The sequence below is a fragment of the Vipera ursinii genome (assembly GCF_947247035.1).
Source record: "Vipera ursinii genome assembly, chromosome: 3".
NCBI lineage: Eukaryota > Metazoa > Chordata > Lepidosauria > Squamata > Viperidae > Vipera > Vipera ursinii.
Window position 1 is genome coordinate 92,740,919 of NC_139516.1, and position 26,025 is coordinate 92,766,943.

Genomic DNA, 26,025 nt, shown 5'->3' on the forward strand with positions numbered 1-26,025 from the left:
GTTTCCTTGTTTCAGATTCTGTAATAGTAATTTAATCTGAACACAATAATGTGACAAGATGTACCCATATTTTATCAGTTGGCTATGGAGCATTATAATATGCCTTAATAATTTCCTAAAAACTGAAAACTATTTGTGCTGGATGAGTAATGTGGGGGTTTTGTTGTTGTTGTTTTTTAAGAAAACCAATCATTCTTTAGTTAATGATTAGCCCAGCTGCATAATCCCTCCCTACAAGGAATTCCACTGATAAACAATAATGATCAGTTGTCCCTGAGAGGGGAAAAATGTCCGATATACTGTATTGTATTTATAACTCTCAGATATGCCTGAAATGTTTTCATTTTAGAAATCACTACAGTATCAATTTTTCTTCGATTATTTATTTTGCCTACTCTGATTGAATTTTGTTTGCCTAAAGAAATCAGTGTTATTTGTTCTAAGTATTTATGTTTAATTCCAGATAGACTGCACTCTTTGGAAATACCAAAACTGTACAATTATACATATTGACCTTGCATGTGCTAATGCTTACATCTGAAATGAGCTTCTAGGTACCACATCAGCAAACGGAACAAGGGAGTCTTCAAATCTCTTTGAAATAAGCTTCTTATAGTTAATCGTAAGCTTCAATTCTTTATGATCCATCATAAGCAATCATTCTTTGAAATAATAAACCTCAAATGAAAGCAGTCTAAGTAATGCACGTAGAAGGACTTGTATTTAATATGTAATTATTATTTTTTATTGTTATGTAGGAACAACTGTAGACCTTACCTTCCAACTTCATCCCAACACTTAGACATTTTTGAAACCGACAATAAGGACAGCGTTTTCTTTGAGTTTTGTCAATTTGGCAGCTTTGATTTTCTATGCATGTGTACCTTTTGTTATTCTGGACTGTTCGCTTAAAGAAGCCCTGTAAAATAGATAGAACAGGTTTACAAATTTGGCACAAACGGCTCGAACCAGGAATTGACTTCAGATTATGAAAACATTCACCAAATCCTCTCTTCTACTTTCATCCTGCTAATTCAGCATTTATGAAATGGCTGGTTTGGTTCCAGTTTTCCTTGGAGGAAACCCACTAGGCCACAGGCAGAATTTTTCTGAGGCTAGTCTGTGCTGGTATTGATTTAATCAGATCCTGGCAAGGCATCTTTATTGTTTCCCTAGCCATCATCTACCTACCAGTAGCAATTTGAGTGAATTAAAATTCTTTCAAATGATCCTAATTTTGAAAGTGGCCTTTCAAAATCACCTAATGCAGAATTTTAAGACAAATCAAACTTGTATTTGCCTTTTTTTTTAGACTTCACCAATAGGAATCCTAACTCAGTTCTAAATCTCAAATGAAAGAGTGCCTAAGTATGTTTCCCCAATCTACCACTTGTTACTCTGGTTTCTCCTGCCTCTGCTGGTGTACTATTCTTCACTTTATCATCCATCATTACTGCTGTCACCTTACTTCTCTGATATTTAAAACTAAATTTTAAGCTGAATTTTAAACTCTTTGGGATTTTAAAAAGTTATTTGCCAGGCTTCTTTCTTCTCCCTTCCCTCAACACTAAGTACAGCTGCATAAAAGACTTCTGGTGACCATGATGATTAAAATCATGTACTAAATAACAGATATTATAGTTCTTACGTAAATACATGGGGGTAGTATTATAATGTGATTAACTTTTGCTTCAGCATGAATACTGACTTGCTCAAAAGTTCCCTTACCAAATGTGACTCATGTAACTTTAACAGATACAGGTTTTTACTGCATAAATATTTCTATAGAGTCCTAAAATTATATATGTGTTATTCCAGAAAGCAGTGTTAAAATGACATTGCTTTAGTACTGATTTGCTTGGTTTCTTTCCCAATACAGAAATATTTTACACAATTGCAATCAATGTAGTCCAGATCTAAGGCAAGTCTCATTTTACTAGATGGTTGCATGGCATTCCTCTATAATTTTGAGACTCCGGCTGATATAAAATAGAATGCATGAGCAAAAAATATTCTTCATAGTGATGAACAGCATTTTAAAACCATTTAATTGATTTCCACTTAATCACCTTGCAGATAAATATGGACATAAAATGCTGTGTATGTATGAGGGTGTATGCACATTTATAAGCATGTGCAAGCATAAAAAGAATGTCAAGAGTAATTTACATTTGCATCGTGAAAGATGAAAAACTTGAAACAGTTGCCTTCAATATTGTAGCCCTGAAATTTATCAGGAACAAGATGCAGCAACAATAATACTCAATGTATATAAATCAGCTAAAATCAATATTGAGGACAGCTGGGAATGAAAGTCTCTCTACAACTACATCACTTCACGACAACCAAATATTTAAAGGCATTAAATATAGCCACCCTGTACAGAATACTGTGGGCAAGTTTTTCTTTCCATTGAAAGAAACCCTTCTTACTCTTTACTCTTTCCATAACTTCTGCCTTCCGAGAATGCTACTGCACATCTTCACAATATTCATTTTCCATTAAAAGAATAACAGAAGTATGATTATCTAGCATTTTTCTTGATCTGATTTTTCAGCTCCCTCCCCCCACTTTTTCCATGAAAATAAATTGTACAAAACCTTGCAACTTTCACAGGTAAGGAGTCCATAGTGATAACCAGACACTTTATCTCCACAGACAGGACAAAGTTCTTCAAGATCTTCATCATAAGAGTAATTCACCATTTTAAACTGAGACACTGGGGGGGGGGAAAAAAAGAAGAAAAATAGGGGAGGAATTAAACCCTAAGAGAAAGTATACAAAACATTTGATGCATTATTTCTTCACTGGGGAAACAATTCCAGGACGTCCAGGGGGTTTTAATTTCCCTTTAAATCCTCAAAACAGGAAAACACAATTTTGAAACAACAGATTATTTTAGTAACCAGAATTATTCTCTCCAAATTCAGAATAAAACCTGTTAAAACTACCCACAGTTCTAAATACAGCAAGCATTTTAATGTAATAAGCCCCCAAACTGGGTTTTCCAAAATTTAAACTCTTAGTTCACTCCTATTTGTGCTTACACATAAGTAGGAAGGACTAGTTCAAGACATCCTACTCTGAAGTTTACATGCCTGAGGCTGCAGTCTTACTTTTCTTCAGTTTATTATTCTTGGGATAAAGATCACCATTTATCGGTAATATATTTAAAATGTAATTGCATTTAAAATTTAAAAATCAGATGACTAAGTGGAAAAGTAACTTTTCTCTGTACTTTGAAAGTTCGGCTATAACAAGTCACCTTAAAAAATGTTTACCTAACCCTCATTTCAAATTTACAAAACTAGTAGTCTGAGTGGGGAAAAAAAAATCAACAACTTAAAACAGAATTTTAGAAAAGGAGATGAAGAGAAGGGGGAAGGGAAGGAACTGCAATTTTTACATATCCATCAAACTTGTCTTTTTTATTTTATTTTTTTAAATCATTCTTCTACCTTAACTGTTTTTCCTTGCTGTCTCAACCGACCAGAGAAAATACATAAAACTGTTCAAGGATTTACAGAGACTCTGAAGGCTGAGCTTTGGATTTCTCTTGCAAACTTCTTCAGATGCTGGTAACTAAAAACAAAGAAGAAAGTCTTACGACATCCTTCCTTCCTTCCTTCCTTCCTTCCTTCCTTCCTTCCTTCCTTCCTTCCTTCCTTCCTTCCTTCCTTCCTTCCTTCCTTCCGTGGGGAACACAGATCTTTACTTGAGAGAGCAGAGAGAAACCTCTTGGCGCGATCCTAAGAATTAATTCAATGAGATGGAAAGTCCCAACTGATTTAGGAGCGAGATCCTCCAGAAAGAATCCGGTTCCTGTCGGGGGAGCGAGGGAATCGGTGTCCCAGCGACCCCATAGGAAAGAGAGAGGGGGTGGGTGGGAAAGTGTGTGTTTGAGAGGGCGGGGGGGGGGAAGGAGAGGGAAATTCTGGGAAGACTTTTGGCCAGGGAGAGAAATAGCTAAAACCTGAACCCGGACCCCTGCCCTCCCCCCTCCGCCGAACCGTCGAGAAATGGGAACGTGAGGCGTAGTTTCACAATTTCTACATACTACAAACTAGTTGCGAGAGAAGCGGGAAATGCTACGGAGACGTTCCCTCCTAAAGCCCTTCCCGGACTTCAGGCACACCGGAGCAGCGCAGGAAGACCATTGACCGGACATGCCTACTACTACTATCGGAGGCACTGACTAGTCAGTCGGCCGTGGACTTTTGGGGCGGGAATTTTAGGTGGGACCTAGGAAGACGCCGTGCGTCCAGCCCGGGATCTTCCACTTATACGCGGAACTTCGCGTTTCTTTTCTTCTTCCTCTTTCGGACGGAGGAATAGACGGGACCAATGCAGCGCGCGACCCCAAATTGTTCGGTACCCCAAGATACTTAATCTGGGAGGAGTAAAGATGAGGTTGGCTGGGTAGCATCGGGTCCAGTTTTAATTTCGGGTCTTCCATTTAGGCAAGAGTCGGAGATTCTCTTTCTCACACACACAGATATTGCCCGATTTGTAAGTGGAAGCGAGGCAGTTTCCGATTCCCAAAGGGGCTTCATTTCTGGAGGAAACGAAGGACGGAAGAGAGAGAGAGAGAGAGAGAGGGGGGGGGAAGCGGCACCGTCCCACCACCGCCTTAAGACACGTTTCGAAATCTAAAACTACCCACCTGCCCTCCCCGTTTGCCGCTGTGGCACCCACGCGAATCCCCGAGGAGGCTTCGTACGACCCCGCGCCCTTTCTTCGGGCGTTCCCGAAACGGGAGAAAGGTCCGAATCGAGAGATGGAGGGAGGGATCTGGGCAGAAGCGGCTGAAGGAGCCGTCCAAGAAACGAGAGAGGCCAAGGGGCTTCGCCTCTGCATCCGGGGATGGGCGCCTCCAATTCTGCCCGCTCCATCAAAGAGGCCCCTCTGAGCTGGTGCGCACCACCTCAGCTCGTCCACCCCTTCTAACTAGAGCCGTCAAGGCAAGAACTTCAACTGCCAACCGCCCCGGAGAAGTGAACAGGACCTCCCCTAAGGCTTGCCACAGAGGAAGTAAAAAAAGAAGGCAGGGTTACAGCCTTAAGCTCATTTACCTGCCAGCATCTTCTAGCCTGCTCCAGCCGTCGTCGAAGTTGTCCGCACCAGGCTGGTTGGATGCCTTCTAGAAGACGCCATAAGCAATTATTGGGGACAGGCCAGGATTTATAATTGCCTGGTTCAGACTTGCACAGGAGAGAAGTGACCTGCCCCTTCACTGCTGCTACCCACGCTGGACCCAACTCTCCGCGTCCTTCTTAACGCCGAAATAAAAGCGCCGTCGGCAATTCCCGCTGACATCTCCTTACAAAACAGTCACTCTGTGATCGGACAGTTGTGTTTCCTAAGGTGACGAGAGGAACGGGCATTTCGGGACACGACTTCATTTTCACAAGGCATCCGCTTCGCCACGTTTCTCAATTAAATTCATGTTCTGGGTTGGCATAACCCCTTGAAGCAGAAACTAACCCAAAGGGCTAATGTTTGCACAGTACTTATGGACCCCCTTCCCCAAAAGCTTAACCAAACTGAACATCAAACTCGACGCGTTCTGCGAATGCACGCACTAAATCTCTACCTCAGCTTCTGGCGCTTTATGGGGGGGGGAGGAAGTGGGGGAGGAATACAGCCACTTATGTTATCTACCTCAGCAGCAAATCACATTATCTATTCCTTCCTCCCCCCCCCCAGTCAAAAAAAGCCGTGGCACCAAGTTATTTTGAGACATTGAGACTAAAGTGGGTTGGTTGGTTTTAATCCCATTTCACTTCTCCTGGCTGATAAACGATGCTCGCTGTTTTCCGCCCTGTTCCGATCCCACTGGTCAGCCTTCGCTTTGCATAATGGGAGCTTCCCCCTCCATCCGATTTGAAACCGGTACGGCTTCCATGCCATTCAGAGGCTTCCGCGAATTACTTGGCCAAGCCCTTCCGGATGGCGCGATGTTTGGAGGAGCTACGCGCGGTGTGTTCGCTCAGACCCTTCAGAAACATGCCGATTCCTTTTGTCGACAACACTACTGGGACTTCCAGTCCCCCCCCCCTTTCGAATTAAATAATCACGATTAAGAGCTTAGCCTGATGTGCCTTCGGGATCAAGTTAAGGGGAAACCCGATTAAAAACATTTTATATGAGCTAGAGAGAGATAGAATTTATAGTTTATTGTTGATAACATAGGGGTGTTTATGTTTGTTTTTTGATTTTATGCCCTGTATTTAGCTCTGGGAAGTCGGGGGGGGGAGGGAGTGGGGGAGAGGGATAGGGAGGGTTGGATAGGGGTGGGGGAGGGGGGGATTAAAGTCAAAATGTATTGTAAAACTTTTTAAATTAAAAAAAAACAACGGGTCGAAGTTTCCATCCTGAATACGGAGTTAGCACCACGGACTTTTGCCCCTAACAGCCTTTCCTAAGTATCGACAGCCAGGGGATCTTTCCTTCCCTCCCCCCACCCCTTACCCGAAGGCTCCTACATTTTTAACTGATCAGCCGCCCTCGATAAGAACTGGGGAGGATCTTAAAATAGATATTAAACTCGCCCTTTGAATTTCCATTAAGGAAACCTAAGGGGGCGGTGTGCCTGAAGAGATTGCCGGCTAAGAAAGTGAACAGAGGCGCTCCCGTAGTAATTTCCCGTAGAAATTAGCCGCCCCCCCCATCCCAACCCTACTTACTTTCTTCCCGGCCCATCTGTAAGAAAAAGCACCTTAGCAATTCTTTTTGCCCTGTCTTTTGTAAAGTTCCCCAGGGACTATGGCAAATCCTTTCTGAAAGAAGCGAAGTCCCTTAAGGCGTTAGTACTGATTTCTCACAAATATTAAAAGTAGAAGCCAACCCACTGTCCCCAAGGTTTTTTGTTCCCCGCGTTCAGGACTTCCGGGATAGCAACCTAAGCCCCGCGGTCCCGGCGAAAAGTAAATGTGGCTTCAAGCACAGCAACAGGCTCAGACCCCAAGTCACGGGGGTGAGGGTGGGGGACGGGAGAAGACGGAAAGAAATTAAGAGCCTGCATCCTTGCACGGAGCACTCCGGGTCCGTCCTCCGCCATCTGCTAGGGGAGTTTCGCTCTAGAGGAAAGAAACTTACAAAACTCCGCGCGATGTTTCCGCCCTTTCATTCCCTGCCTGCTTCCCTCGCTCCCAGTGGTCGTTGGGATCCGAGAAGGACGGCGCAGGATCAACTAGATTCCCACCTCTCCCGAACCTGAAGTCTCTTTTTCCATCCTTCACAAGCTTAGAGATCTTTAGTGATTTCCTCCTTCGGCATCTTAGCCTCGTCTGATCCTGGTAAGGAATACCCACTTCTGACCCAATGAAGAGAGCTGAGAGTCATTCCTCCGCCGCCTGGCCCATAAGTAGAGGTTTGCTAAGGCTACAGTCTCTATCTTGTGAGGCGTGTGAAGGGCACGCGGTTAGCAGCCTTCAGACACTGTTTGGGGGGAAAGGCGTGTGCGCACACCCATCCTCTTGCTTTCTGTTGGGGAAGTTCCCTAGTTTAATCAGTCAAACTCCCATTTAAAAAAAATCCCTGCCCACAAAGGCAGGAGAATTTCCCCATAAACGTTTAGACGTTGCCTTTTTTCCTTCCTTCCTTCCTTCCTTCCTTCCTTCCTTCCTTCCTTCCTTCCTTCCTTCCTTCCTTCCTTCCGCCGCCCTCCCCTTCCCCATATCAATCATACTAAAGCGAATGATTGGGAGCGACACTGTTGGGATGACTGACCCTTCTGATATTGTTTGGAAAGCGGAATCTCCCCCCCCCAAAAAAAACCCCCCCACGATTTTAACACCTCCGTAACTAGGAAAACAAATCCCAGAATTAGTCTGCAGTGTGGCAGTTGATGGATTTCTGCAGTCTCCCACCCCGCCCTCCTTGAAGGACGCCGACCCCCGAGAAAGCATCGCCCGGATCGCATTTATTTCTCGTCGCCCCCCCCTCCCGCCGGAAGAGATGCCAACCGCTCGGGTCGCTTGTCAGCCTTCCTCACACGAGAACGCCGGCTCCTAAGTTCTTTCCTTCGGGCCGCCGCCTCTGGTCCCCTCCTCCCCCGCCCTACACCTCCCAGGGAGAGAAAAGCCCCCCAGGCCTGTTCAGGGAGGAACTTCTTTCCAAGTGCGCCTCCGGCGGCCGCTGCACCATCCGCGCGTCAGACTTGAAAAGTCCCTCAGCCCGACTTTCCAGGCATTTTACTTTTCGTTTACTTCGCAGTACTTAAAAGGGGAGCTGGGTGGGGGGGGGGCGCGGGCGGGAAAGAGGGTTGAGCACCCGGCGGCTTTGACAGCAGCCCCGCCAATAAGACGCTGAGACCGAGGCTACCGAGAGAGAAGCGAGTCCCACGTGTAGGGGGGAGGGAGGGCGAGGATTTCCCCCCCCCCGGCTGAGAGCCGAGGATCGCAAACCCGAAATCCCTGGAAAGCGGGGCTGCCTCTCCCGAGGCGCTCAAGGAGCCGCTTGCTTGCTTGCTTGCTTGCGAGCCAGCCCTACCCGGCAGGCAGGAGAAAGAGGAGGCTGGGGGCTTGGCTTGCTCTCGCCCGCTCTTTCGCCTGGGCACACGTCAGCTCCCTCGCCGGCCAGCCGGCCGGCAGGGCAGTCCGCTCGGCCCCTCTTACCTTGCATGTTTTCCGGCATGTGGCCCCGTTCCCCATTCGATCGGACCAGTCCCGGGGCTTCCGTCTCCACTTTGGGCAGCATGTCAAGGCGGCCGCGGGCAGGGCGAGGCGGCGCGCCGGCTCTGTCGGTCCGGAGGCAGAGCAGCACCTGGAGGCGGGCTGGCGAGGCAAAGCGGCGGGAAACCGGGGAAGCCGTCAACGGGAGAGTCCGCTCGGCCGTTGCAGCTCTCGGCCAGTCCTGGCAGCCGGTGGCTCGGCAAACCGCGGCGGGGAAGGCTCGGAGCGCTCCGATCCCAGGTGGGAAAGGAGCGCTCGGGCTCGGCCGCTCAGCTTTTCCCTCGGTTCGGCTTAAAGAGGTTGGGAGGAGCGGGCGGAAGCCAGCGGGGAGAGGCGCGACCTGGCCAGCCGGGCCACCTCGCCCTGTCCCGAGCGCCGCAGGGGCATCGCGAACTTCCAAGCCTCCCTTACTCCGGAGTCGTTCAGTTCTGCTCGGCGGATGGGCTCCCCTTGGACAAAAAGGAAGGGGCGCTTCCCAGCCGAGGGAAGAGGAGGCGGGGAGGGCTCGGGCCGAGCGTGTGAACGTGTGAGCGTTTGTGTGTCCAGGGGGTGGGGAAGGGGAGCGCTGACACCGCCCGGTTGCAGCCAATGAGAAAGACGCCCAATCAAACAAGGTTGTTAAACTGGACGGACGGACGGACGGACGGACGGTCCGCTTCCCAGGGAATGGGGAGAAACGCGCGCGCGCGCGCCGGGATTCTGCCCGGTCCGCGACGGCGGAGTTTTTTTTCCCCCTTTCCTTAGCTCCCCTCCTCCCGCAGCATTTCCGTCCGTCTTATTCTGCTAGGGAGGTCTAAGGGTAAAAGTCCGTCGGGAACGCGAACAGGTCCTTCCCCGAGGGTGACTCTTTCATTGATTTTAACCCCAGCCCCCACGAGTTGGTCCTCTGCTTTCCCACCGTCGAAGGAGTGGCGAGGGAAGGCTACTGCCCTGGTCCGCGTTTGCTGGGAAGGCGTTCCCGAACGCGAACTCAGAGACCCTATGTCGTTCGGAAGAAACCTACGGAGGGGGATCCTTTTCTGAACCGCGGTCTACTCGGACCACCTCCAAGAGAGAGAGTGAGAGGGGGACAGAGAGAGGGAGAGGGAGAGGGAGAGGGAGAGGGAGAGGGAGAGGGAGAGGGAGAGGGAGAGAGAGAGAGAGAGAGAGAGAGAGAGAGAGAGAGGGAGGGAGGGAGGGAGGGAGGGAGGGAGGGAGGGAGGGAGAGAGAGAGAGAGAGAGAGAGAGAGAGAGAGAGAGAGAGAGAGAGAGAGAAGGAGAGAGAGATCTAACCCTACCCTTTCTCAAAGCCTCTCCGTCTCTTTTGGGTTCTTACTCTGATGCGGAAGTTTGACATTCTCGTTACGTCCCGGGATGCTGCAAAACTGATCTTAACGCGCCCAAAGATTTTCGTTTCCACGTTCTTCTTATCCACCTCTTAATGTTTCCAGGACTCGGTTTTAAGAAAACGTAGGAGTTCGGTCCGTAGGCATCTTCCTCTAGAATTCTGCCTGCACAGCCCGGGTAAAACGCGTTTGTGCTTTCGATAGCTTCTACACGGGCAAACGAGCTTAGTCGCTTAGTTCCAATGAAAATCAATGGGACTTAAAGATGCTAGCTAGCCCTTGGCCCAATAAGGTGCAGAAAAACAAAAGCAATAGGAGAAGAGCACCAATTGGCCAGCCAAAGCAAAACTTTGCTACGTTCTCCTGAAATGGCTCAGGTCGCCAAAGAATCCGTTTAGCCTTTATATCCTGCACTCTCAGGCAGTGTGCGCACTTTCTTCGGGCGAGGAAAACGTTTGTTCTTATTTGGGACCCAACTTTGGGAGGCTCCGAGCAACTTCCAACGCTTGACTGTCATTCTTATTTTTCCTAACACTTTTAAGACTTCTCCCACCGTTCAGATCTGAACAATAACACACCCCACTCTAGAAAAATGAACCGTGCTGGCGAATTAGGGATACATTTTTAGGTTTACCGACAAACAAGTTCGTCCCGCAAGCATACACAGATAAAATCCATGTTGCTGAAACGCATACCCCTTCAGACAAAGCAATCTTCCTATCATGGTATTTAAACCCCAGAATTTATTGCACTGAGTTGTTGGAAACCAATTTCTAAATATCAGCCAAGCAGGTACTGATGTTCTCCTAAATTGATATAACTAACAAAACCAGATCAGGGCAGACTAATAACTATAGGACTCCAACCTGCTTGCAAACTTTGGGGTTCTTCTCTAAGGCTCTTTCTTAGCTGAGAGGTTAAAAAAAAAGTAAGGGGAGGCAGAGAAGTAGCTAGCTATGCCCAAATTTCATGGCTTCTAAGCTCCATCTCATCTTCCTTGAAAAGAGCCCCCAGAGAGCTGGTGACGTTTACACAGAATATTGTGACTATTTTTTTAAAAAAATTGTCATTGTTTCCAATAGAACTTTCCAATAAATCCCCTGGTATGAATTTTTCATACTGGCTAGAAAAACCTTCTTGGCTTCTACAAGGAAATTCACTTAAGGTCCTGATCTTTGGTTCTTTACTCAGTGGGAAGAGACTCTTTATTTTCCATAAAGGACTTCCCTCCATCTGTCCTCTTGTTACTCTCCTAGAAGTGAGAGGAACCAGCTATGCAGCAGACCTCCGGATGGTGGCTCATACTGCAAATTAAGACTGGCAAATTAAGGGCAAATTAAGACCGCCAATTAGCAAAAAAACAAAACACCTTGCTCAGTCTTTTCTTCAAAGGATGCTCCTTCCTCCTTTCCTGCTTTCCTACTGTGTTCAGCAATCTCTTAGTCCCACAGAACCAGAGAAGCTCAGATTCAAAGTCAAGCACCAATACTGTTTCCCCATTACAGTGTATGTTATGCTATGCCCAACCCTTTCAGTGGTTTTGAGTGCTGGCCTGATTCACACAACATGTTTTAGACAAAGACCAGGCTGAACCACAACTTAGCCAGGTGTATTTTATCTTGGTCCAGCATGTTGTGTGACTCTAACCTCTATGCCTTGTGGTTATCCTTGGCATCATACTTTCTCTTTCTTTTCTTTTTCTTTCTTTTCTTTCTCTTTCTTTCTTTCTTTCTTTCTTTCTTTCTTTCTTTCTTTCTTTCTTTTTCTTTCTCTTTCTTTCCTTCCTTCCTTCCTGTCTTTCTTTCTTTCTTTCTTTCTTTCTTTCTTTCTTTCTTTCTTTCTTTCTTTCTTTTCTTTCTTTCTTTCTTCCTGCCTTTCTTTCTTTCTCTTTCTTTCTTTCTTTCTTTCTTTCTTTCTTTCTTTCTTTCTTTCTTTCTTTCTTTCTTTCTATCTTTCTTTCTTTCTTTCTTTCTTTCTTTCTTTCTTTTTCTTTCTTTCTTTCTTTCTTCCTTCCTGCCTTTCTTCTTTTTCTTTCTTTCTTTCTTTCTTTCTTTCTTTCTTTCTTTCTTTCTTTCTATCTTTCTTTCTTTCTTTCTTTCTTTTTTCAGACTTTTGTTCTGTTTTTATTACTTTATAAATAACTGAAGGCAGCAAGTATATATAATACTCCTTCCTTCTCTTATTTTCCCCATAACAACAACCCTTTGGGTTGAGCTGAAAGAGACTGACTGGCCCAAAGTCACCCAGCTGACTTTCATGCCTAAGGCAGAACTTGAACTCACTGTCTCCTGCTTTCTAGACCAGCACCTTAATTACTAGGCCAAACTGGCTATGGTTGCAGCATAAGTACATACAGAGAAATACTATTCAGCATTGCCCCAATTCGGGTGTATTTGTGTTAAATGGCCTTTCTCCCTAAGAGCATTTTTTTCTTTGGCCATTGCAGGGCTAACAAGCATGGATCCAGTTTATAACATCCTCCCCCGCCTTGCTTCAAATAAATCTTTAAAAATTGGGTCACAGCAGAAAAAAATGCCACAGGGGGCTGTGGATACACCAACTGGAAAATACACTCTCATGCTACACCAACAAGACTTTTATCACGTTTTGCATACCGAATCACCTGGCCTGAATCAAAAAGGTTTAAATCCTCATCTTTGGAACAGTATGGCTGGTGATCACTGCATACATCAGGCTTGAACTATGGCAGTGTGTAGACAGTCAGCTCCTAAAGGTTACAAGGAATCTTCAGAACATGTGTGCAGAACCTCTACACAAGCTAAATCCTAAATCTTTGGAGAAAGACGGTGATCTTGTTACCTCCTCTCCCTTCACAAAGGGGCAGTGGCACCATCTGTGGGGTGAGTATATTTGACAGTCAACCTTATTTCTAGGTCATCCAACGGGAGGTGTTTCTCTGTTTCTGCCGAGAGGCTCCAGAACAGAGGTCATAAAGACTTTCCCTAGCAGGCAAAATCTGTAGGATTGTAGACAGAAGCATAGCTCTAGACAACCAGAAAAAATCACAGACTCTACAGGATGGTGGAGACTTTAATCTTCTAAATGTCTAGCGTTCTCTCCTGGGTGATTTCAGGCCCACAATTAGTACCTCTCTCTTACTTTTCCCAGGGACACGCTGATACAATTTTGTAAAACCTTTGTGCCCAGTGCCAAGAAAGAAGAGCACTGAGTTTCTCAGTGAACAGCCCCGTACATGTTAATTTGGGAATTTGCACCAACAGGCACAGTGGGACTTGCATTGATCAGCTAGGTTTAACACAGTTAACAATGGCATCTTTCCCACAGATTAAGAAGATTTCCTGGGAGAAAAGGCTAGGGGTGGCTGAGTAGCTTTGGTTACCTTTTTTGGATGGCTGCCATTCTAAAGAGCTTTGAACTAAGGTCCACAGCATGAGGTTTCACTCATCCCCAAAATCATTTCTTCAACTTTTCCCAACCTTTGCAGTGAGCTACAACTATCTGTTCACACACACACACACACACACACACACCCTGTTTTTCAGGCATCATGAAACAGGCACAGATTGAATGGATAAGGTGTGAACTCCTAATCCATCAGCCTGGCATGTCCAATGGCAAGAGATGATAATGAGAACCGCACTCCAATATCATTGTTAATCTTTTCAAAGTACTTAAGACTTATATGGGGCACCTTATTTAATCCAATAGCTAACTAACTGGGAGTGAGGAAGATGAGGAGGGGGATAGCTACCCAACTTTCAGGCCTCAAAGGAAAGGAGACCACACACTTTATGCACCAGCTTATCCAGATGCATTAGTGCAAAGATGTTTTGCAGCACGAGGGTCTTTCAAAGCTGCCTTAACTGAAACCCAGAACTTTCCCACAACTTCTACAATTCAAGCAATATTTATTATTATTCTTGCAAAGGTGCTTCTTTCCTCACCCACCTCTTCAAATTTTTCTTCCTGTTGTGACTTGGTTGGTTGACTCCTGACTCAAAAAAAAAATGCTGTATGGCAGATCAAAAAATGAAGGCTGGAAAGCCTTTTACCAGGAAGAGAAAGTAGGGATCCATTCTCCTTTCCTCTCTAGGCAGAAAACCCCCAACTAAAAGTAAAGATCCCTCTTGAAGTGAATAATATGCATTCTACTTGTAAACTGAGTTCTTTTGCTTTGGGGTGCCTTTTAGTGGAAGCAGTGAACTTATAAACACTCCCACCTCCTAAGAGTTTCCAAATTTTGTTATTTACCAAAGTCCTGAAACTCAGCTTATAGCTGATTGTGCTATCAGCATGCTAGAACAGATGCCCAACCGTAAGTGGGGTGATCCAGTTTCAGGCTCACTCCCTACCCCATTCACCTGATTGGGCTGTTGCAAGAGGAAGCAAGCATCCCTATGCCTCCAAATGTTTTAAGAGTTTGCTGTCCGGTTGTTGTAGAAATTGTGATTCAGTAACCAAATGGCCACCCTTTGTAGCTCTGCACCTCCCCCCCATGTAATTATTCAGCAATGTCCCGCTACATTCATTAAGAAATTATGGAACTGATGCCCATTTTCAAGCAATGGAACAGCCAGGACTGGACTTTAGTAGATGAGAGCCTAAGATGGCCCCAAATAAACCTCTTTCCCCACACCAGGGGTCTTCAAACTTGGCTCTTTTATGACTTGTGGACTTCAACTCCCAGAATCCCTCAGCTGGCATGCCTGGATGAGGAATTCTGGGAGTTGAAGTCCACAAGTCATAAAAGGGCCAGGTTTGAAGACCCCTGCCCCACACCAAATGTCAGCAAGAAGAGGCACTGGCAGCATCAGCATCAGGACCCCACTCAGCATATCATTTTAAAATTTCTCTTATTTTAGAAAGGGGGGAGGGGGGAAGGGGTGGCAAGATGCCTCCTCCCCTATTGACTATTTATGGTGACAAATACTCTATTGTATTAATCTTTAAATTAAACCATGCTTATATTGAATGTCAGGTGATTCTCAAGTAAGAGGGTTCAGCATCAGAGAAGAGCTGCCAAATCATGGGGGGGGGGGTTTGGCCCGTGATGACTCAAGCGAGTTTGATATGTACTATATGCTCAGAGAGGAGGTGTTATAAAATCATTAAGTCCAGGGAGGGCAATTTCCTGGCTAAAGCACTGCTCCTGAGCACATAGTGTTTCCATGAAAAGAAACATGACTGGATTTGGTCAGTGTGTGCTTTACTTCTGGGTAAACATACAGTACATGGACAGGAGGATGAAAACTAGATAATTCTATGGAAAGTAGCCTATGAAAACATTGAATACTTCAATGTTCTTGAATATAATAGATATACTCAATCCAGGTAATGTCTGCATTTTATTCTCTGCTCCCAAGGAATTTATAATCCTCATTTCCCCTAATTGTCTATAAGTTTACTTAGATCAAGTTCCATTGAATTCAGTGGTCAACTCTGAATAGTGCCGAGTTTGGTTTCCACCTATGAGTTTGTTTCATAAACTGATCAGGTTTGATATTACTCAGATGTGAAATAAGCAACCATTTCCCCTGGTTTCTTTATTACATCAACAAAGATGGGCATAAATGAGAAACTGCAGGGGACAGCATTTTTCCTTCTGAGTAGAGCATTATTGCAAAGTGGAAGAAAGACATTTTATTTAATCAAAAATAAATAGTAAACAGTTCTCAGAAAGAAAATTTCGGTGAGTTTCATCGGAACTCATTAGATCTGTGATGGCATCCTAGCATTTTCGAGTTCTGGATTTACTAACCAGCCTTGGCTATGTCACCTTATCTCTCAACCTCTGCTGTCCACTTGGATACTGGTGACTTATCTTCCCAGGGCTTTTGTAAAAAGGCGCCACATTAGAAGCACAACATTTCAGACCGAAAGAAGTGCGGCTGCGGCTTTCTAAAACAGTTTTGACAACCCATCTATCTACTCCCTTTAAATAAGCAAAAATGCGTTATCTATTCTTTACTTCAAAGTTCCACTACAGAATTCAGTAAGACATATATGGGTATAAAAAAAATAATACTTAGGACTGCAGCCTTATTCAACCTTTCCCCCTACAAGTAGAATCTCTCTCGCGCGCGCCTTCCTTCCTTCCTTCCTTCTCTCCTGAATCACTAGGCATTTCTCGCCCCCCCCCCAACCTCCATCGGGCATTTCGGGCATACCGCAAACAATCGGCTTGCCAAATTGATCGGAGTCCGCTAAATTTCCCCGAAGAAGACTCAAAGATCACATTAGCACACAAAACACGCGCGGCGGGTGGAGTAGAGAAGATCGCCTTTTTCGTCGGCCAGGCGCGTGCGGGGAAGCCCTACTCCGTTGCTCCGTTCCCCGGCGCTCCTTCAAGAAAACCGGCGCTCGGGTCCGGAGAAGGCTTGGGGAAGCACACGGCAGCCCAGCAAAAAAAAAAAAAAAAAAAAAAAACTAGGACAGGGGTCTTCAAACTTGGCCCTTTTGTGACTTGTGGACTTCAACTCCCAGAATTCCTCAGCCAGCATGGCTGGCTGAGGAATTCTGGGAGTTGAAGTCCACAAGTCACAAAAGGGCCAAGTTTGAAGACCCCTGAACTAGGAGCTCCGAGTAACTTCGGCTCCTCAAAGGCCCCGCCTCCGATTGTGGAAGGGTTTTTTTTTCCCCTCCCTTCCACCGCCCCTCCCCGCCTGGTTGAAAGTCCGCCTCTCTCAAAAAGAAGCAAAACAACAACAACCAGCCATTCCACTCGGAGCTGACCTGCTCTGAGCGGCCACGTAAACGCCGGCGCGAAGCGAAACCGCCGAGGCGCGTAAGCACGCCGGCGCCTTAAGAAAGCGAAACAAAGCCGGGGAAAGCGCAAAGGCGGTCGCCCGCCACTACTACGGGGTCTTTGGTTTTTTTGTTCCGCCGCCGCCTAAGATCCTGCACCACACCTTGCCCGATCGCCCAGTTGCTTCTCCGGTGCAAATGCAAAGACAAGCTGGTCCTTTGAAACTTGCGTTTAACTGCACCCAAGTCGGTTTGTCAGGGAAACAGTTCTGTTCCCTGGCTCCAGCCTAAAAACGCGCAAGCTCCAAAAGCAATCCTAAAATGAGGGTATGTCTCCTCAGAAATGAGCCTGAGCCCCGTTGGCAGTGTGGAAAACTTGCTATCGGGCAGAGGGGCAAAGGGTGGTTCGGGCACAGAGTGTTCAAGGCACTTGTTCCTTGGATAATCGGGAAGAGTTATGAAGCCTGAAACGTGGAGGCAAAGGCAGTTGAAGACCTAAGAGTGGGTGTTAGCGCTGGCTTTGCAAACTTATTTTCAAGTTCTCTCTCCCTTCTCCTTTGCAACTTAAGTTATTTCCAGTGCGATCCTTAAAAGCAGTAGGAAAACCGAGCTGTGATTAAACAGAAGCTGTGAAAATCTGTGAAGTTACAGGATGTGACGGGAAGGGAAGGAAAGATTTTCCCCAAGAGAAGGAATCTTGTCAGTCAGGTCTCTTTGGACCACTGGTGGGGGATGCCAGCAATTAGAGCAGTCCCCTTAAGGATCTGCTAGAATTAGGACCTGGTGGGTAGGGAAACCTTTCTCCAATGGCAACAACCCATCTCCAAACACTTGAGTTCCAGCTGCTCTAGCATCTGTAAGTGTTTGTGCTTCCATTGATCCAAAAGTAAATTAGCTTGGCTTCTGAAAAGGAATAATATAAGGAAGGGGTAACTTGTGTGAAGTTGATTTGGAAGCAGCCAAACACAGTTGATGTGGAAATGCCCAACTACAATCCTGTGCATTTTTATTTGCAAGGAAGTCCCATTGAAAATGCACCTTTATTCATAAGATTGAGCTTTCCATAACAATAAAGATCAGTTTCCTGTATCTCTTTCCTGCTCTCTGTTGGTTGTATGAATTTTTACAACCCAGATATAATATGCCTTGATGAGACTGGAAAATCGTAAGGAATTTTAACCTATCCATCTTCAAATTGCTGCAACGAAGCAGTATATATGGGCAATAAGCATAGTGAGTGAGAAGTTTGGGAAACATCTTTTACATCACACTTATTGGAAGGCACAGCTCTTGAAACTACCTTGGATCCTTAGTACAACCTTTATCTTGGTAGGAAAGGTTATGATTTTAATACTGCGTGCAAGCCACATTACAGTTTAGCATGGAGCACGAATCCTGTCATTGATTTAGACATGTTTTGACATGTCCACAACTTCAGCAAGACCTGACATTTATTAGTATAATTAATAATTCTCTTATTTATATGACTGAGTTATATTTAGTGCTAATCATCAACCCTTTGTTTACAAAGGTAGCCTAGAACCTGCCTATCAGTGGCAAGCAGTTTTAGGATAAAAAATTAATAATGTTGCACCTCGTCTATATCACCACACTTTAAATCATTTCTGGGAGAAATGCAATGCATGTGATTTAAAGCAAATACATAAATGAAGTCAAATCCTTGCTCAAGCACTACCTCTCAAGCACTTACTATTTAAGTGGACTTGTTTGGAAAGTCTCCTGGCAACAGGCAAATGCTTTAAGCGGCCATTTGTATTGACTGGGTGGCCATAAACTTTATGCAAGCTGTAGAATTTCACAGCAAAAGTGACTCTGGTTTGTTTTCTTTCCCTAGCTAGCTGACTTTATTGCTACCTGATTTTCTTTCCTCCTCCTTTGACAGTGCTGGGGTTTACCCTGTTAGCCAAACAGTCAGCATTCCTTAATATTACAAATATTTTACCAGAAAGCATGTGATTTTATAAGGGTTGAGGAAATAAAAGAACAAATAATAGATTCAATGTTTTAGAAGTTCCCACTAGAGGTGTGTTGCTGGGTAATTCTAGGAGTTGAAGTCCACGTGTCCTGAAGTTGTCAAAGTTGGGAAACTTGCTCTATTGTTTTAGAGCTCAGTATTAGAATTGGAATTCTAAATTAGGTGGACTTTGATCCGATTGAACTCTTAAATTCTTATCCCATGAACAAAATCATATAATTTTCGTGTACCTGCCAAACCCATAGTGAAAATTTGTTGGACAACCCCAATCAAAGTCAGTTTGTAGAATGATTACGATTTTTGCCACATCTTGCATAGTGCAGAAATTAGATATATGTTAAGTAGTGGCAATAGCAATTCTATTTGAAACTGCAAAAAATCCATTAGTTAATTCTAACGCCACTTCCTATGAAGGTCTAAATCTAATAAAAATGATATTGTTGAGATATATAAATAAGAGAAAGCCCTGGTGCCCAGTGGTTTAGAATGCAGTCTGCCCACAGCCTGGAATTCAATCCTGACAGGGCTCAAGATTGACTTAGCCTTCCATCCTTCCGAGGTCAGAAAAATGAGGACCCAGATTGGTGCGGGCAATATTCTGATTTTGTAAACCACTTAGAGAGTGCTGTAAACCACAATGATGTGGTATATAAGTCTAAGTTCTATTGCTCCTTGGTGGAGCAGTGGGCTAATGCCTCCTTAAGTAACACCAGCTGCCTGCAATTAGTGCAGGTTCGCATCCCACCAGGCTCAAGGTTGACTCAGCCTTCCATCCTTCCGAGGTAGGTAAAATGAGGACCCAGATTGTTGGGGGCAATAAGCTGACTTTGTAATAATGCCGCTTGGGGAGCCCCCAAAAGCCCTAATAAGCAGGCATATACATAGAATGAAGGCTATTGCTAAGCACATTGATTTGTGCTTAGAGTGTAAGCTGCCCTGAGTCTTCGGAGAAGGGCGGGATATAAATGGGATTAAAATAAAAATAAAAAATAAAAATAATTATGAGAATGTACATTAAGACAATTAAAATAAAACTCATTCTATTTACTCCATATTTTCTTCCATTCTTTTGTTGTGATAAAAGAACATCCAAGTTTTATATCAGTTGGTTTAATATAGAATTTAATTTAACTAAATTTATCACTTTAAAACTTCAAGGGTAATGAGAAAATAGTCAATCTGTATTTTCTTCACTTGTATCATTCTGCCCCCAAACAAATTGCTGAATTATTTTCTATATCTGGAATGAGAAGTCAAATCTTTGGTCCAAGGTTACAATTGGTCTGCAATTAATGGGTTAATAACTCCAGAAAGTGGGCAAAATGATAAAAACTAAATGTGATATAATCTAATAAATCAAATAAAATTAATCTGTTTCTATTCAATCTTCCCATCCTGACTCATTTAAAATTATAACTCATTGACAACATTTGAAGAACTTTTTCAGGTTCCAATGAAGGTATTTGGGTGGAGGTGAAATGGCTACTGATTGTACATTATTACTGCAATACACACACCCACACCCATGCCTACACTCCACTGAGAATCTGATCTGTATTCAAAAAACAGGTGGCTAAATAAACTGACAATTAAGAGCAACCTCCCAGCCTGGGTGGCCTACGGATGTCTGAGTCCCAGAATTCCCTGGCATGACTATTTTCTAAGATTTCACAAGATTGAAATCCAAACCTGGTATCCAATTCGAATAAAGTTGGTCAATAATATTGTGCATTTCAATTGCCATCAAAAGCGTGGCTAGAGGGTGTTTCAGAACTTCCCAGAGTAATGTCAACTGAAATTTGTAAATAACATATGCTGACATAATTTATAAATAGCCATTATTTGTAATAGTCATTATTCAAATCTATATATGTAAATTCAACTACAGTGCATAATATGGTTGCAATAGGCTTCATTCAGAATGAGAGAGAGTGATAAATTATTTATAAAAAACCCTTGATCATATATTGATCATTCAGGTTTATTTCCACATAGCATTCACAGACTGAGCGGCATATCTGTGTTCCTGCTCATTTTGTTACAACCCATTTTTCATTGTAACATATCTCCAGCTGATGCAACAGTGATGGTGGAATCTTTGTAGAAATTAAACATAAGGTGTCCACCAATAAGTATACGCTACAATTAGGACAATTGCTTGCAACTCTGTTAGAGGATGGTGCAAAAGACTGGTGAATAAAAATGCCAATGTTTACAGACTGCAAAAAAATATGAAAAAAAAGACTTTTAAAACAAGATTGGAATTTCAGTTTTAAAATTTGGAAGATTGGGCCTGATTAGGAGAGTGTAATAGCCTTCTTGTAAATATCCATGTCCAAAATAAATCCTAAATACTTGTTTTTCATTGAAATAAAAGAGAATGATTCCATTTGTTTTGTTTCCAAAGTATTACATATATATTACATTGAACAATTACGTGCCTTGATTTTCATTGCAAGAAGAAAACCTATGACTTAAACAGTTTCCCTATCAGAGCAGTGTTATGCTTGTTTACTCAAAGTAAATCCAACTGTGTAAAGATCATTCCTGTACTGAGGCACAAATTACCGGTAATAATCAAATATCTTGCATTAGCTGGCAAAGAATGCAGTTCTTTATATGTTACTTGAAAGCATGTTTAGTATTGAAATCGTAAATTTTTTTGAGAGGAATAAATATCAAGATAAATCTATTGTGCTTAATTTTGTTATATTGCAGCTCATCTGTAATTTACATATATAGGAAACTGACACAAAGCAAATTTTTGGACCACAAACCCAAAAGCATTGCAATCAAATGCACACACACAAACACACACATTTCCAGCCAAAGACCATGATATGATAAACTGTCACTACATGAAAGTACTATTTCACTTCAATGAAATGAATCTAGAAAATATTTATCCATGTTCCTTTCAAATATACCCAACTTGAATTGAAAGTATACAGAGCTTTTCCCTTGATTAAACTGATAAATAAATTGTAAGCATAGAATGTTTAGCAAGAACTAAAAGTGGGTTGTAAATTGCACATGAAAGATAAAAAATAACATACAGCAATATGACAATCTAAAATGATACTATACAATCTTTTTGGGGTGCTTCCTCATTCCCGTTTAGTATTTGATTGGTTTATGTTATTTTACAATGTTGTACTTTAAAGACAAAATCATTCAAACTTAGATTTTGTCTAGTGCATTTTTTCAAAGGTCTGCTTGACTTTCAAATTGCTGTGAAACTATTTTGCTATAGGCTTAGAACTTTATATATAAATGCAGCATATCCAGTATATACATGTTTTTCTTTCTACTTCATCTCACTAAAAATCTCTGAACTTTGGTTTAAAACATGTGTATCTATTTACTAAATGACAAGAGATTTCAGCATATGTTCAACTCCTTTGCTGAAATAACCGGGACTTCAAGGGTTTTTGGTTTTTTTTTGATAAATCTGTTGCATTTGAAGAAAAACAGGCTAATTTAATCATTGATATAATTGCTGTTTCTTTTTAAATATATTTATTGCAACTGAATACATTTGAAGCATCAATTTATTAACTATGAAGATATTACACAATGATTATTTTCCATTATGGAATGCCCAGTAAGCCTTGGATTCAGTTCTGTCTGATAGGGTTTATCAATACAGTCGGAAAAAGTCTGACTTACCACCTGGAAGAAGCCCATGTTTTATAGGTTCCTGAGTGTTGCTGGTATCCGAACTAGAAGACATAATTAAGCCCAAATATATAGTGCCCTTGGGTTGCAGGTATACAGCATTGAACACAGCAAAAGGTGAGGCTTGTAAACTTCTCTGGCCTTGGGAGAGCGGCTACAGTAACCTTCAGTGAAAGTCAGGAAGCAGTCCATCAACAGTGCGCACACACACAAACACACACACGCAAACGAAAAATCCAATAATTCAGAAAGTAACAGGCCAGGCTTCCAATGGACTCTGTACTTTTTCCAGCATTAGTGACCCTCTGTAAACCAGCCATCCCATTTCGTGATGGTCTCTAATCAGGAAAATCAGGAGCTGGGATAGGCTGGGCTTGATCACATGACCTCCCCCCAACAGGTTGATAAGCAGACCCTGTTATAAAGTGACAGCAAGAAAGAGATAAGAACTCTTGGCAGATAGCAGCAGAGAAATGATTAACTCTGTGTTGCAGAGGTGCTATGAAGCAGAGAGAGGAAGGCTGTAAACCTGTGGGGGGTCAGAAGATCATACCGAGTGGATAACCTCCCCCGCTTCCATCCCAATTTAAATGGTAACACCTATAAACTCATGTTGGTGAGTGGCCTCTTGATGTCATCATTTCTTTACAGAGTGGACAACAACACTCAGCTTTTTAGGCTTCTGTAAATATCTGGGGAAGGCAGAGCGAGCAAACATTCCTGCCTTAACTTGGGCCTACAACATTTATTGCCCTGTATTCCAAAGCTATACTGTGGAGTAAACCTATGGTGATTTTCTGTCTGACACAAACATTTTATTGTACCTATTCATTAGACAGGAGACTAATCCCAGCTTGTTTGTCTGATGGCCGGCAGTTAAATGTACAAACTCTCTCCTCCTTCCTCCCCCAATAAGTTAAAATCCTTTATTGCATGCTTGAATATCATTTTCCAGAGAAAATAATGGCACCCACACAGTTGCATTGACTTTTGCTCTTTGTTTGGCTATCTGAGCTGAATGAAATAAGTTTCCCTATTTCACAAACCTCAAACATTATACTGAGATCCCAGCAACAGCATTTGTGGTTTAGGGGTGCTCCAACACTGAAGGTTTTTAAGAACAGGTTGGACAACTGTTTGTTTGAAATGATATAGGGCAGGGGTCTTCAAACTTGGCCCTTTTATGACTTGTGGACTTCAACTCCCAGAATTCCTCAGCCAGGCACCTGGCTGAGGAATTCTGGGAATTGAAGTCCACAAGTCATAAAAGGGCCAAGTTTGAAGACCCCTGATATAGGGTCTCTTGCTTGAGCAAGGGGTTGGACTAGAAGACTTCCAAGGTCCCCTCCAACTCTGTTGTTCTGTTCTGTTTTACTTTTCCTAAATTTCATATCAGCCCAGACAGGATTAGAGAAAAACTCTGCCCAGGTAGATAAAACTGGGTTGGATAAATAAGGGTTTTCAGGCCTAGAAGGCAGATTCTTATGCAGTAATCCTTCTTTCCCAAATTACCACTTCATACCTGTAGGGCATGTTGCCAGATTATTCATTGCTGCCAATGAGGCAATACATTCATGGACTGGTTGCGACTCATTTACCAATCAGCTGTAATTCTAACACGTAGGGTAGTCATAGTAATAAAAATAATAAAAAGCAGGGATCATAATAATTACAATTTAACATTTTAACTGAACCTAGAAGGTGTGAAGTTAGAATGCATAAGTTAGCATTTAGCATTATTTACGATACTTTTCAAGCCAAATGACATTCAGTCTGCTTTTGACATTCAATGTGCAGGAAGTAGCTCCATTTTTTTTTAAAAAAGTACCATCCTCAAATAGTTCTTGGAAGGAGAGATTTAATCCTACACTTCCTTTCCTCCAAGTGAACAAATTCTCAGTTAGAAAAACTACCATTGGTGCCAAGAACGATAGGTTCGAGTCACTTCAGGAGCAGATAGAAAGTAATACCTTTGAAGGCTTTCTTGTATAAATATTTTGCATGTAGTAAAATCACATTGCACGTGATCGGTTCATATTTATTGGAGGAAAGCAAGGTATTTTGAGAAACCTTCAGAAATATGACCTTCAGTGCAAATTTCTTAGGATGCTTTACTTAATTATTAATACTAGTAATTAAATTAATTACTATTAATAATTAAACAATTAATTATTTAATAATTCTCATATTTCTCAGGCCCACTTCTCTCTTCTCTCTGTTGTGACATTTTCTTTTATTTCTTTTATTCTTTTATCAGCGGTTTTTATGTTTTCCATCTCCTGAGGTGTTTTGATGCTGACTCATCTGTGGAGAAACTGCTCATCTCTGGTGCTTTTTCTTGAGTAGGATACAGGTTGAGTCTACTTAATCCCACTATCAACAAACTGAAGCCCTCTCCTCTAGCTGCACGTTGGCCAGGGAAGATTCATAAATCTTGGCCAGCTATCTTTTCTTGCCACAACTCCCCTGCCCCTGCCATTTGTTGGAATATGGTGCTGTGGTGAAAATTTATTCTGCATTGTTTTTAATCATATTTATTGTGGGGGGAAAAAGAAATTGTCTTAGGCTTTTCCATAGAAGAACATTTCAGTGACATTCTTAGAGGTGCGGTGAAGTTCACCTGGGTGAAGTTATACAGGTAGTCCTTGACTTACAACCACAATTGAGCCCACAATTTTTGTTGCTAAGTGAGAAATTTGTTAAGTGAGTTTTGCCCCATTTTACGACTTTTCTTGCCACTGCAGTTGTTAAATTAGAAACACAGTTGTTAGGTGAATCTGGCTTCCGCACTGACTTTGCTTGATGGTGATCACATAGCCCCAGGTCACTGCAACCGTCAAATATGAACCAGTTGTCAAGCATCTGAATGAAAATCACATGACCATGGGCATGCTGCAACGGTCATAAATGTGAAAAAGGGTCATACGTCACTTTTTTCAGTGCTGTTGTGACTTTGAATGGTGACTAAACAAACTGTTGTAAGTTGAGGGACTATCTGTATTCTTATGCATGGTTGTGAGTCAGTGGGGTATGCTTGGACAATACAATTTCATTGTATCAGGGTCACTCTAATCTTTGAATGGTGTGTTAGGAGATTTATTGCCTGGGGCGATGCTGTGATATTAACAGGTTTAAAAAGATGCTCTAAGAAATAATTAAATGACTCACAGTAAATCCCTTAAATGTCCTAAGAAATATGGAGGAAAAATGTTTTTCAGTGCATGCTTGGCTGAAGCTGTTTTCAGGACTAGCACTATCCTCAGACTTTTGTCACATGCTTATCTGTTTCTGATTTTCTCTTCAACCTCTAAATTTCAGTCTCCTAAGTGTACTTTTGTCTGAAAGTAAGTCCCATTGAGCACAGAGGCACTTAGATTAAACACACAGCAGCAGACACGGAGGTGCTGGTGGGAAGGGGAAATATTTATTGCGATTGTTAGACAAACTGGAAGTCAGATTCCTGGTTGGATTCTCATGGAAATCATCTACTAGGTGGTAATCTATCTTCTGCTGACCAACTATAGGTTGTTATCTGATGGAGCTGGTAACATCAGCCACGTAGACTAGAGATGGACAATCTGAATCTCTCCAGACTTTGTAAAATTACAATTCCCATCATTCCTAT

At 43.0% G+C, this 26,025-nt stretch overlaps 1 protein-coding gene across 2 annotated transcripts in view; it reads right to left on the reverse strand.

Annotated features, from left to right (window-relative positions):
* NR5A2 (nuclear receptor subfamily 5 group A member 2) overlaps positions 1-22,455 on the reverse strand; it is a gene marked incomplete at its 5' end in the record, with an annotated part of 118,270 nt that extends 95,815 nt beyond the window's left edge. The window contains 3 exons of one of the 2 annotated variants that reach the window (XM_083359480.1): positions 778-919; positions 2,601-2,719; positions 22,392-22,455. In XM_083359480.1, the coding sequence (XP_083215606.1) occupies positions 778-919; positions 2,601-2,719; positions 22,392-22,455 (325 nt within the window). Of the gene's footprint in view, positions 1-777; positions 920-2,600; positions 2,720-8,618; positions 8,716-22,391 lie in introns of those variants that run through there. The other variant, XM_083359481.1, reaches the window with a different exon arrangement.
* Positions 22,456-26,025: the final 3,570 nt, after the last annotated feature.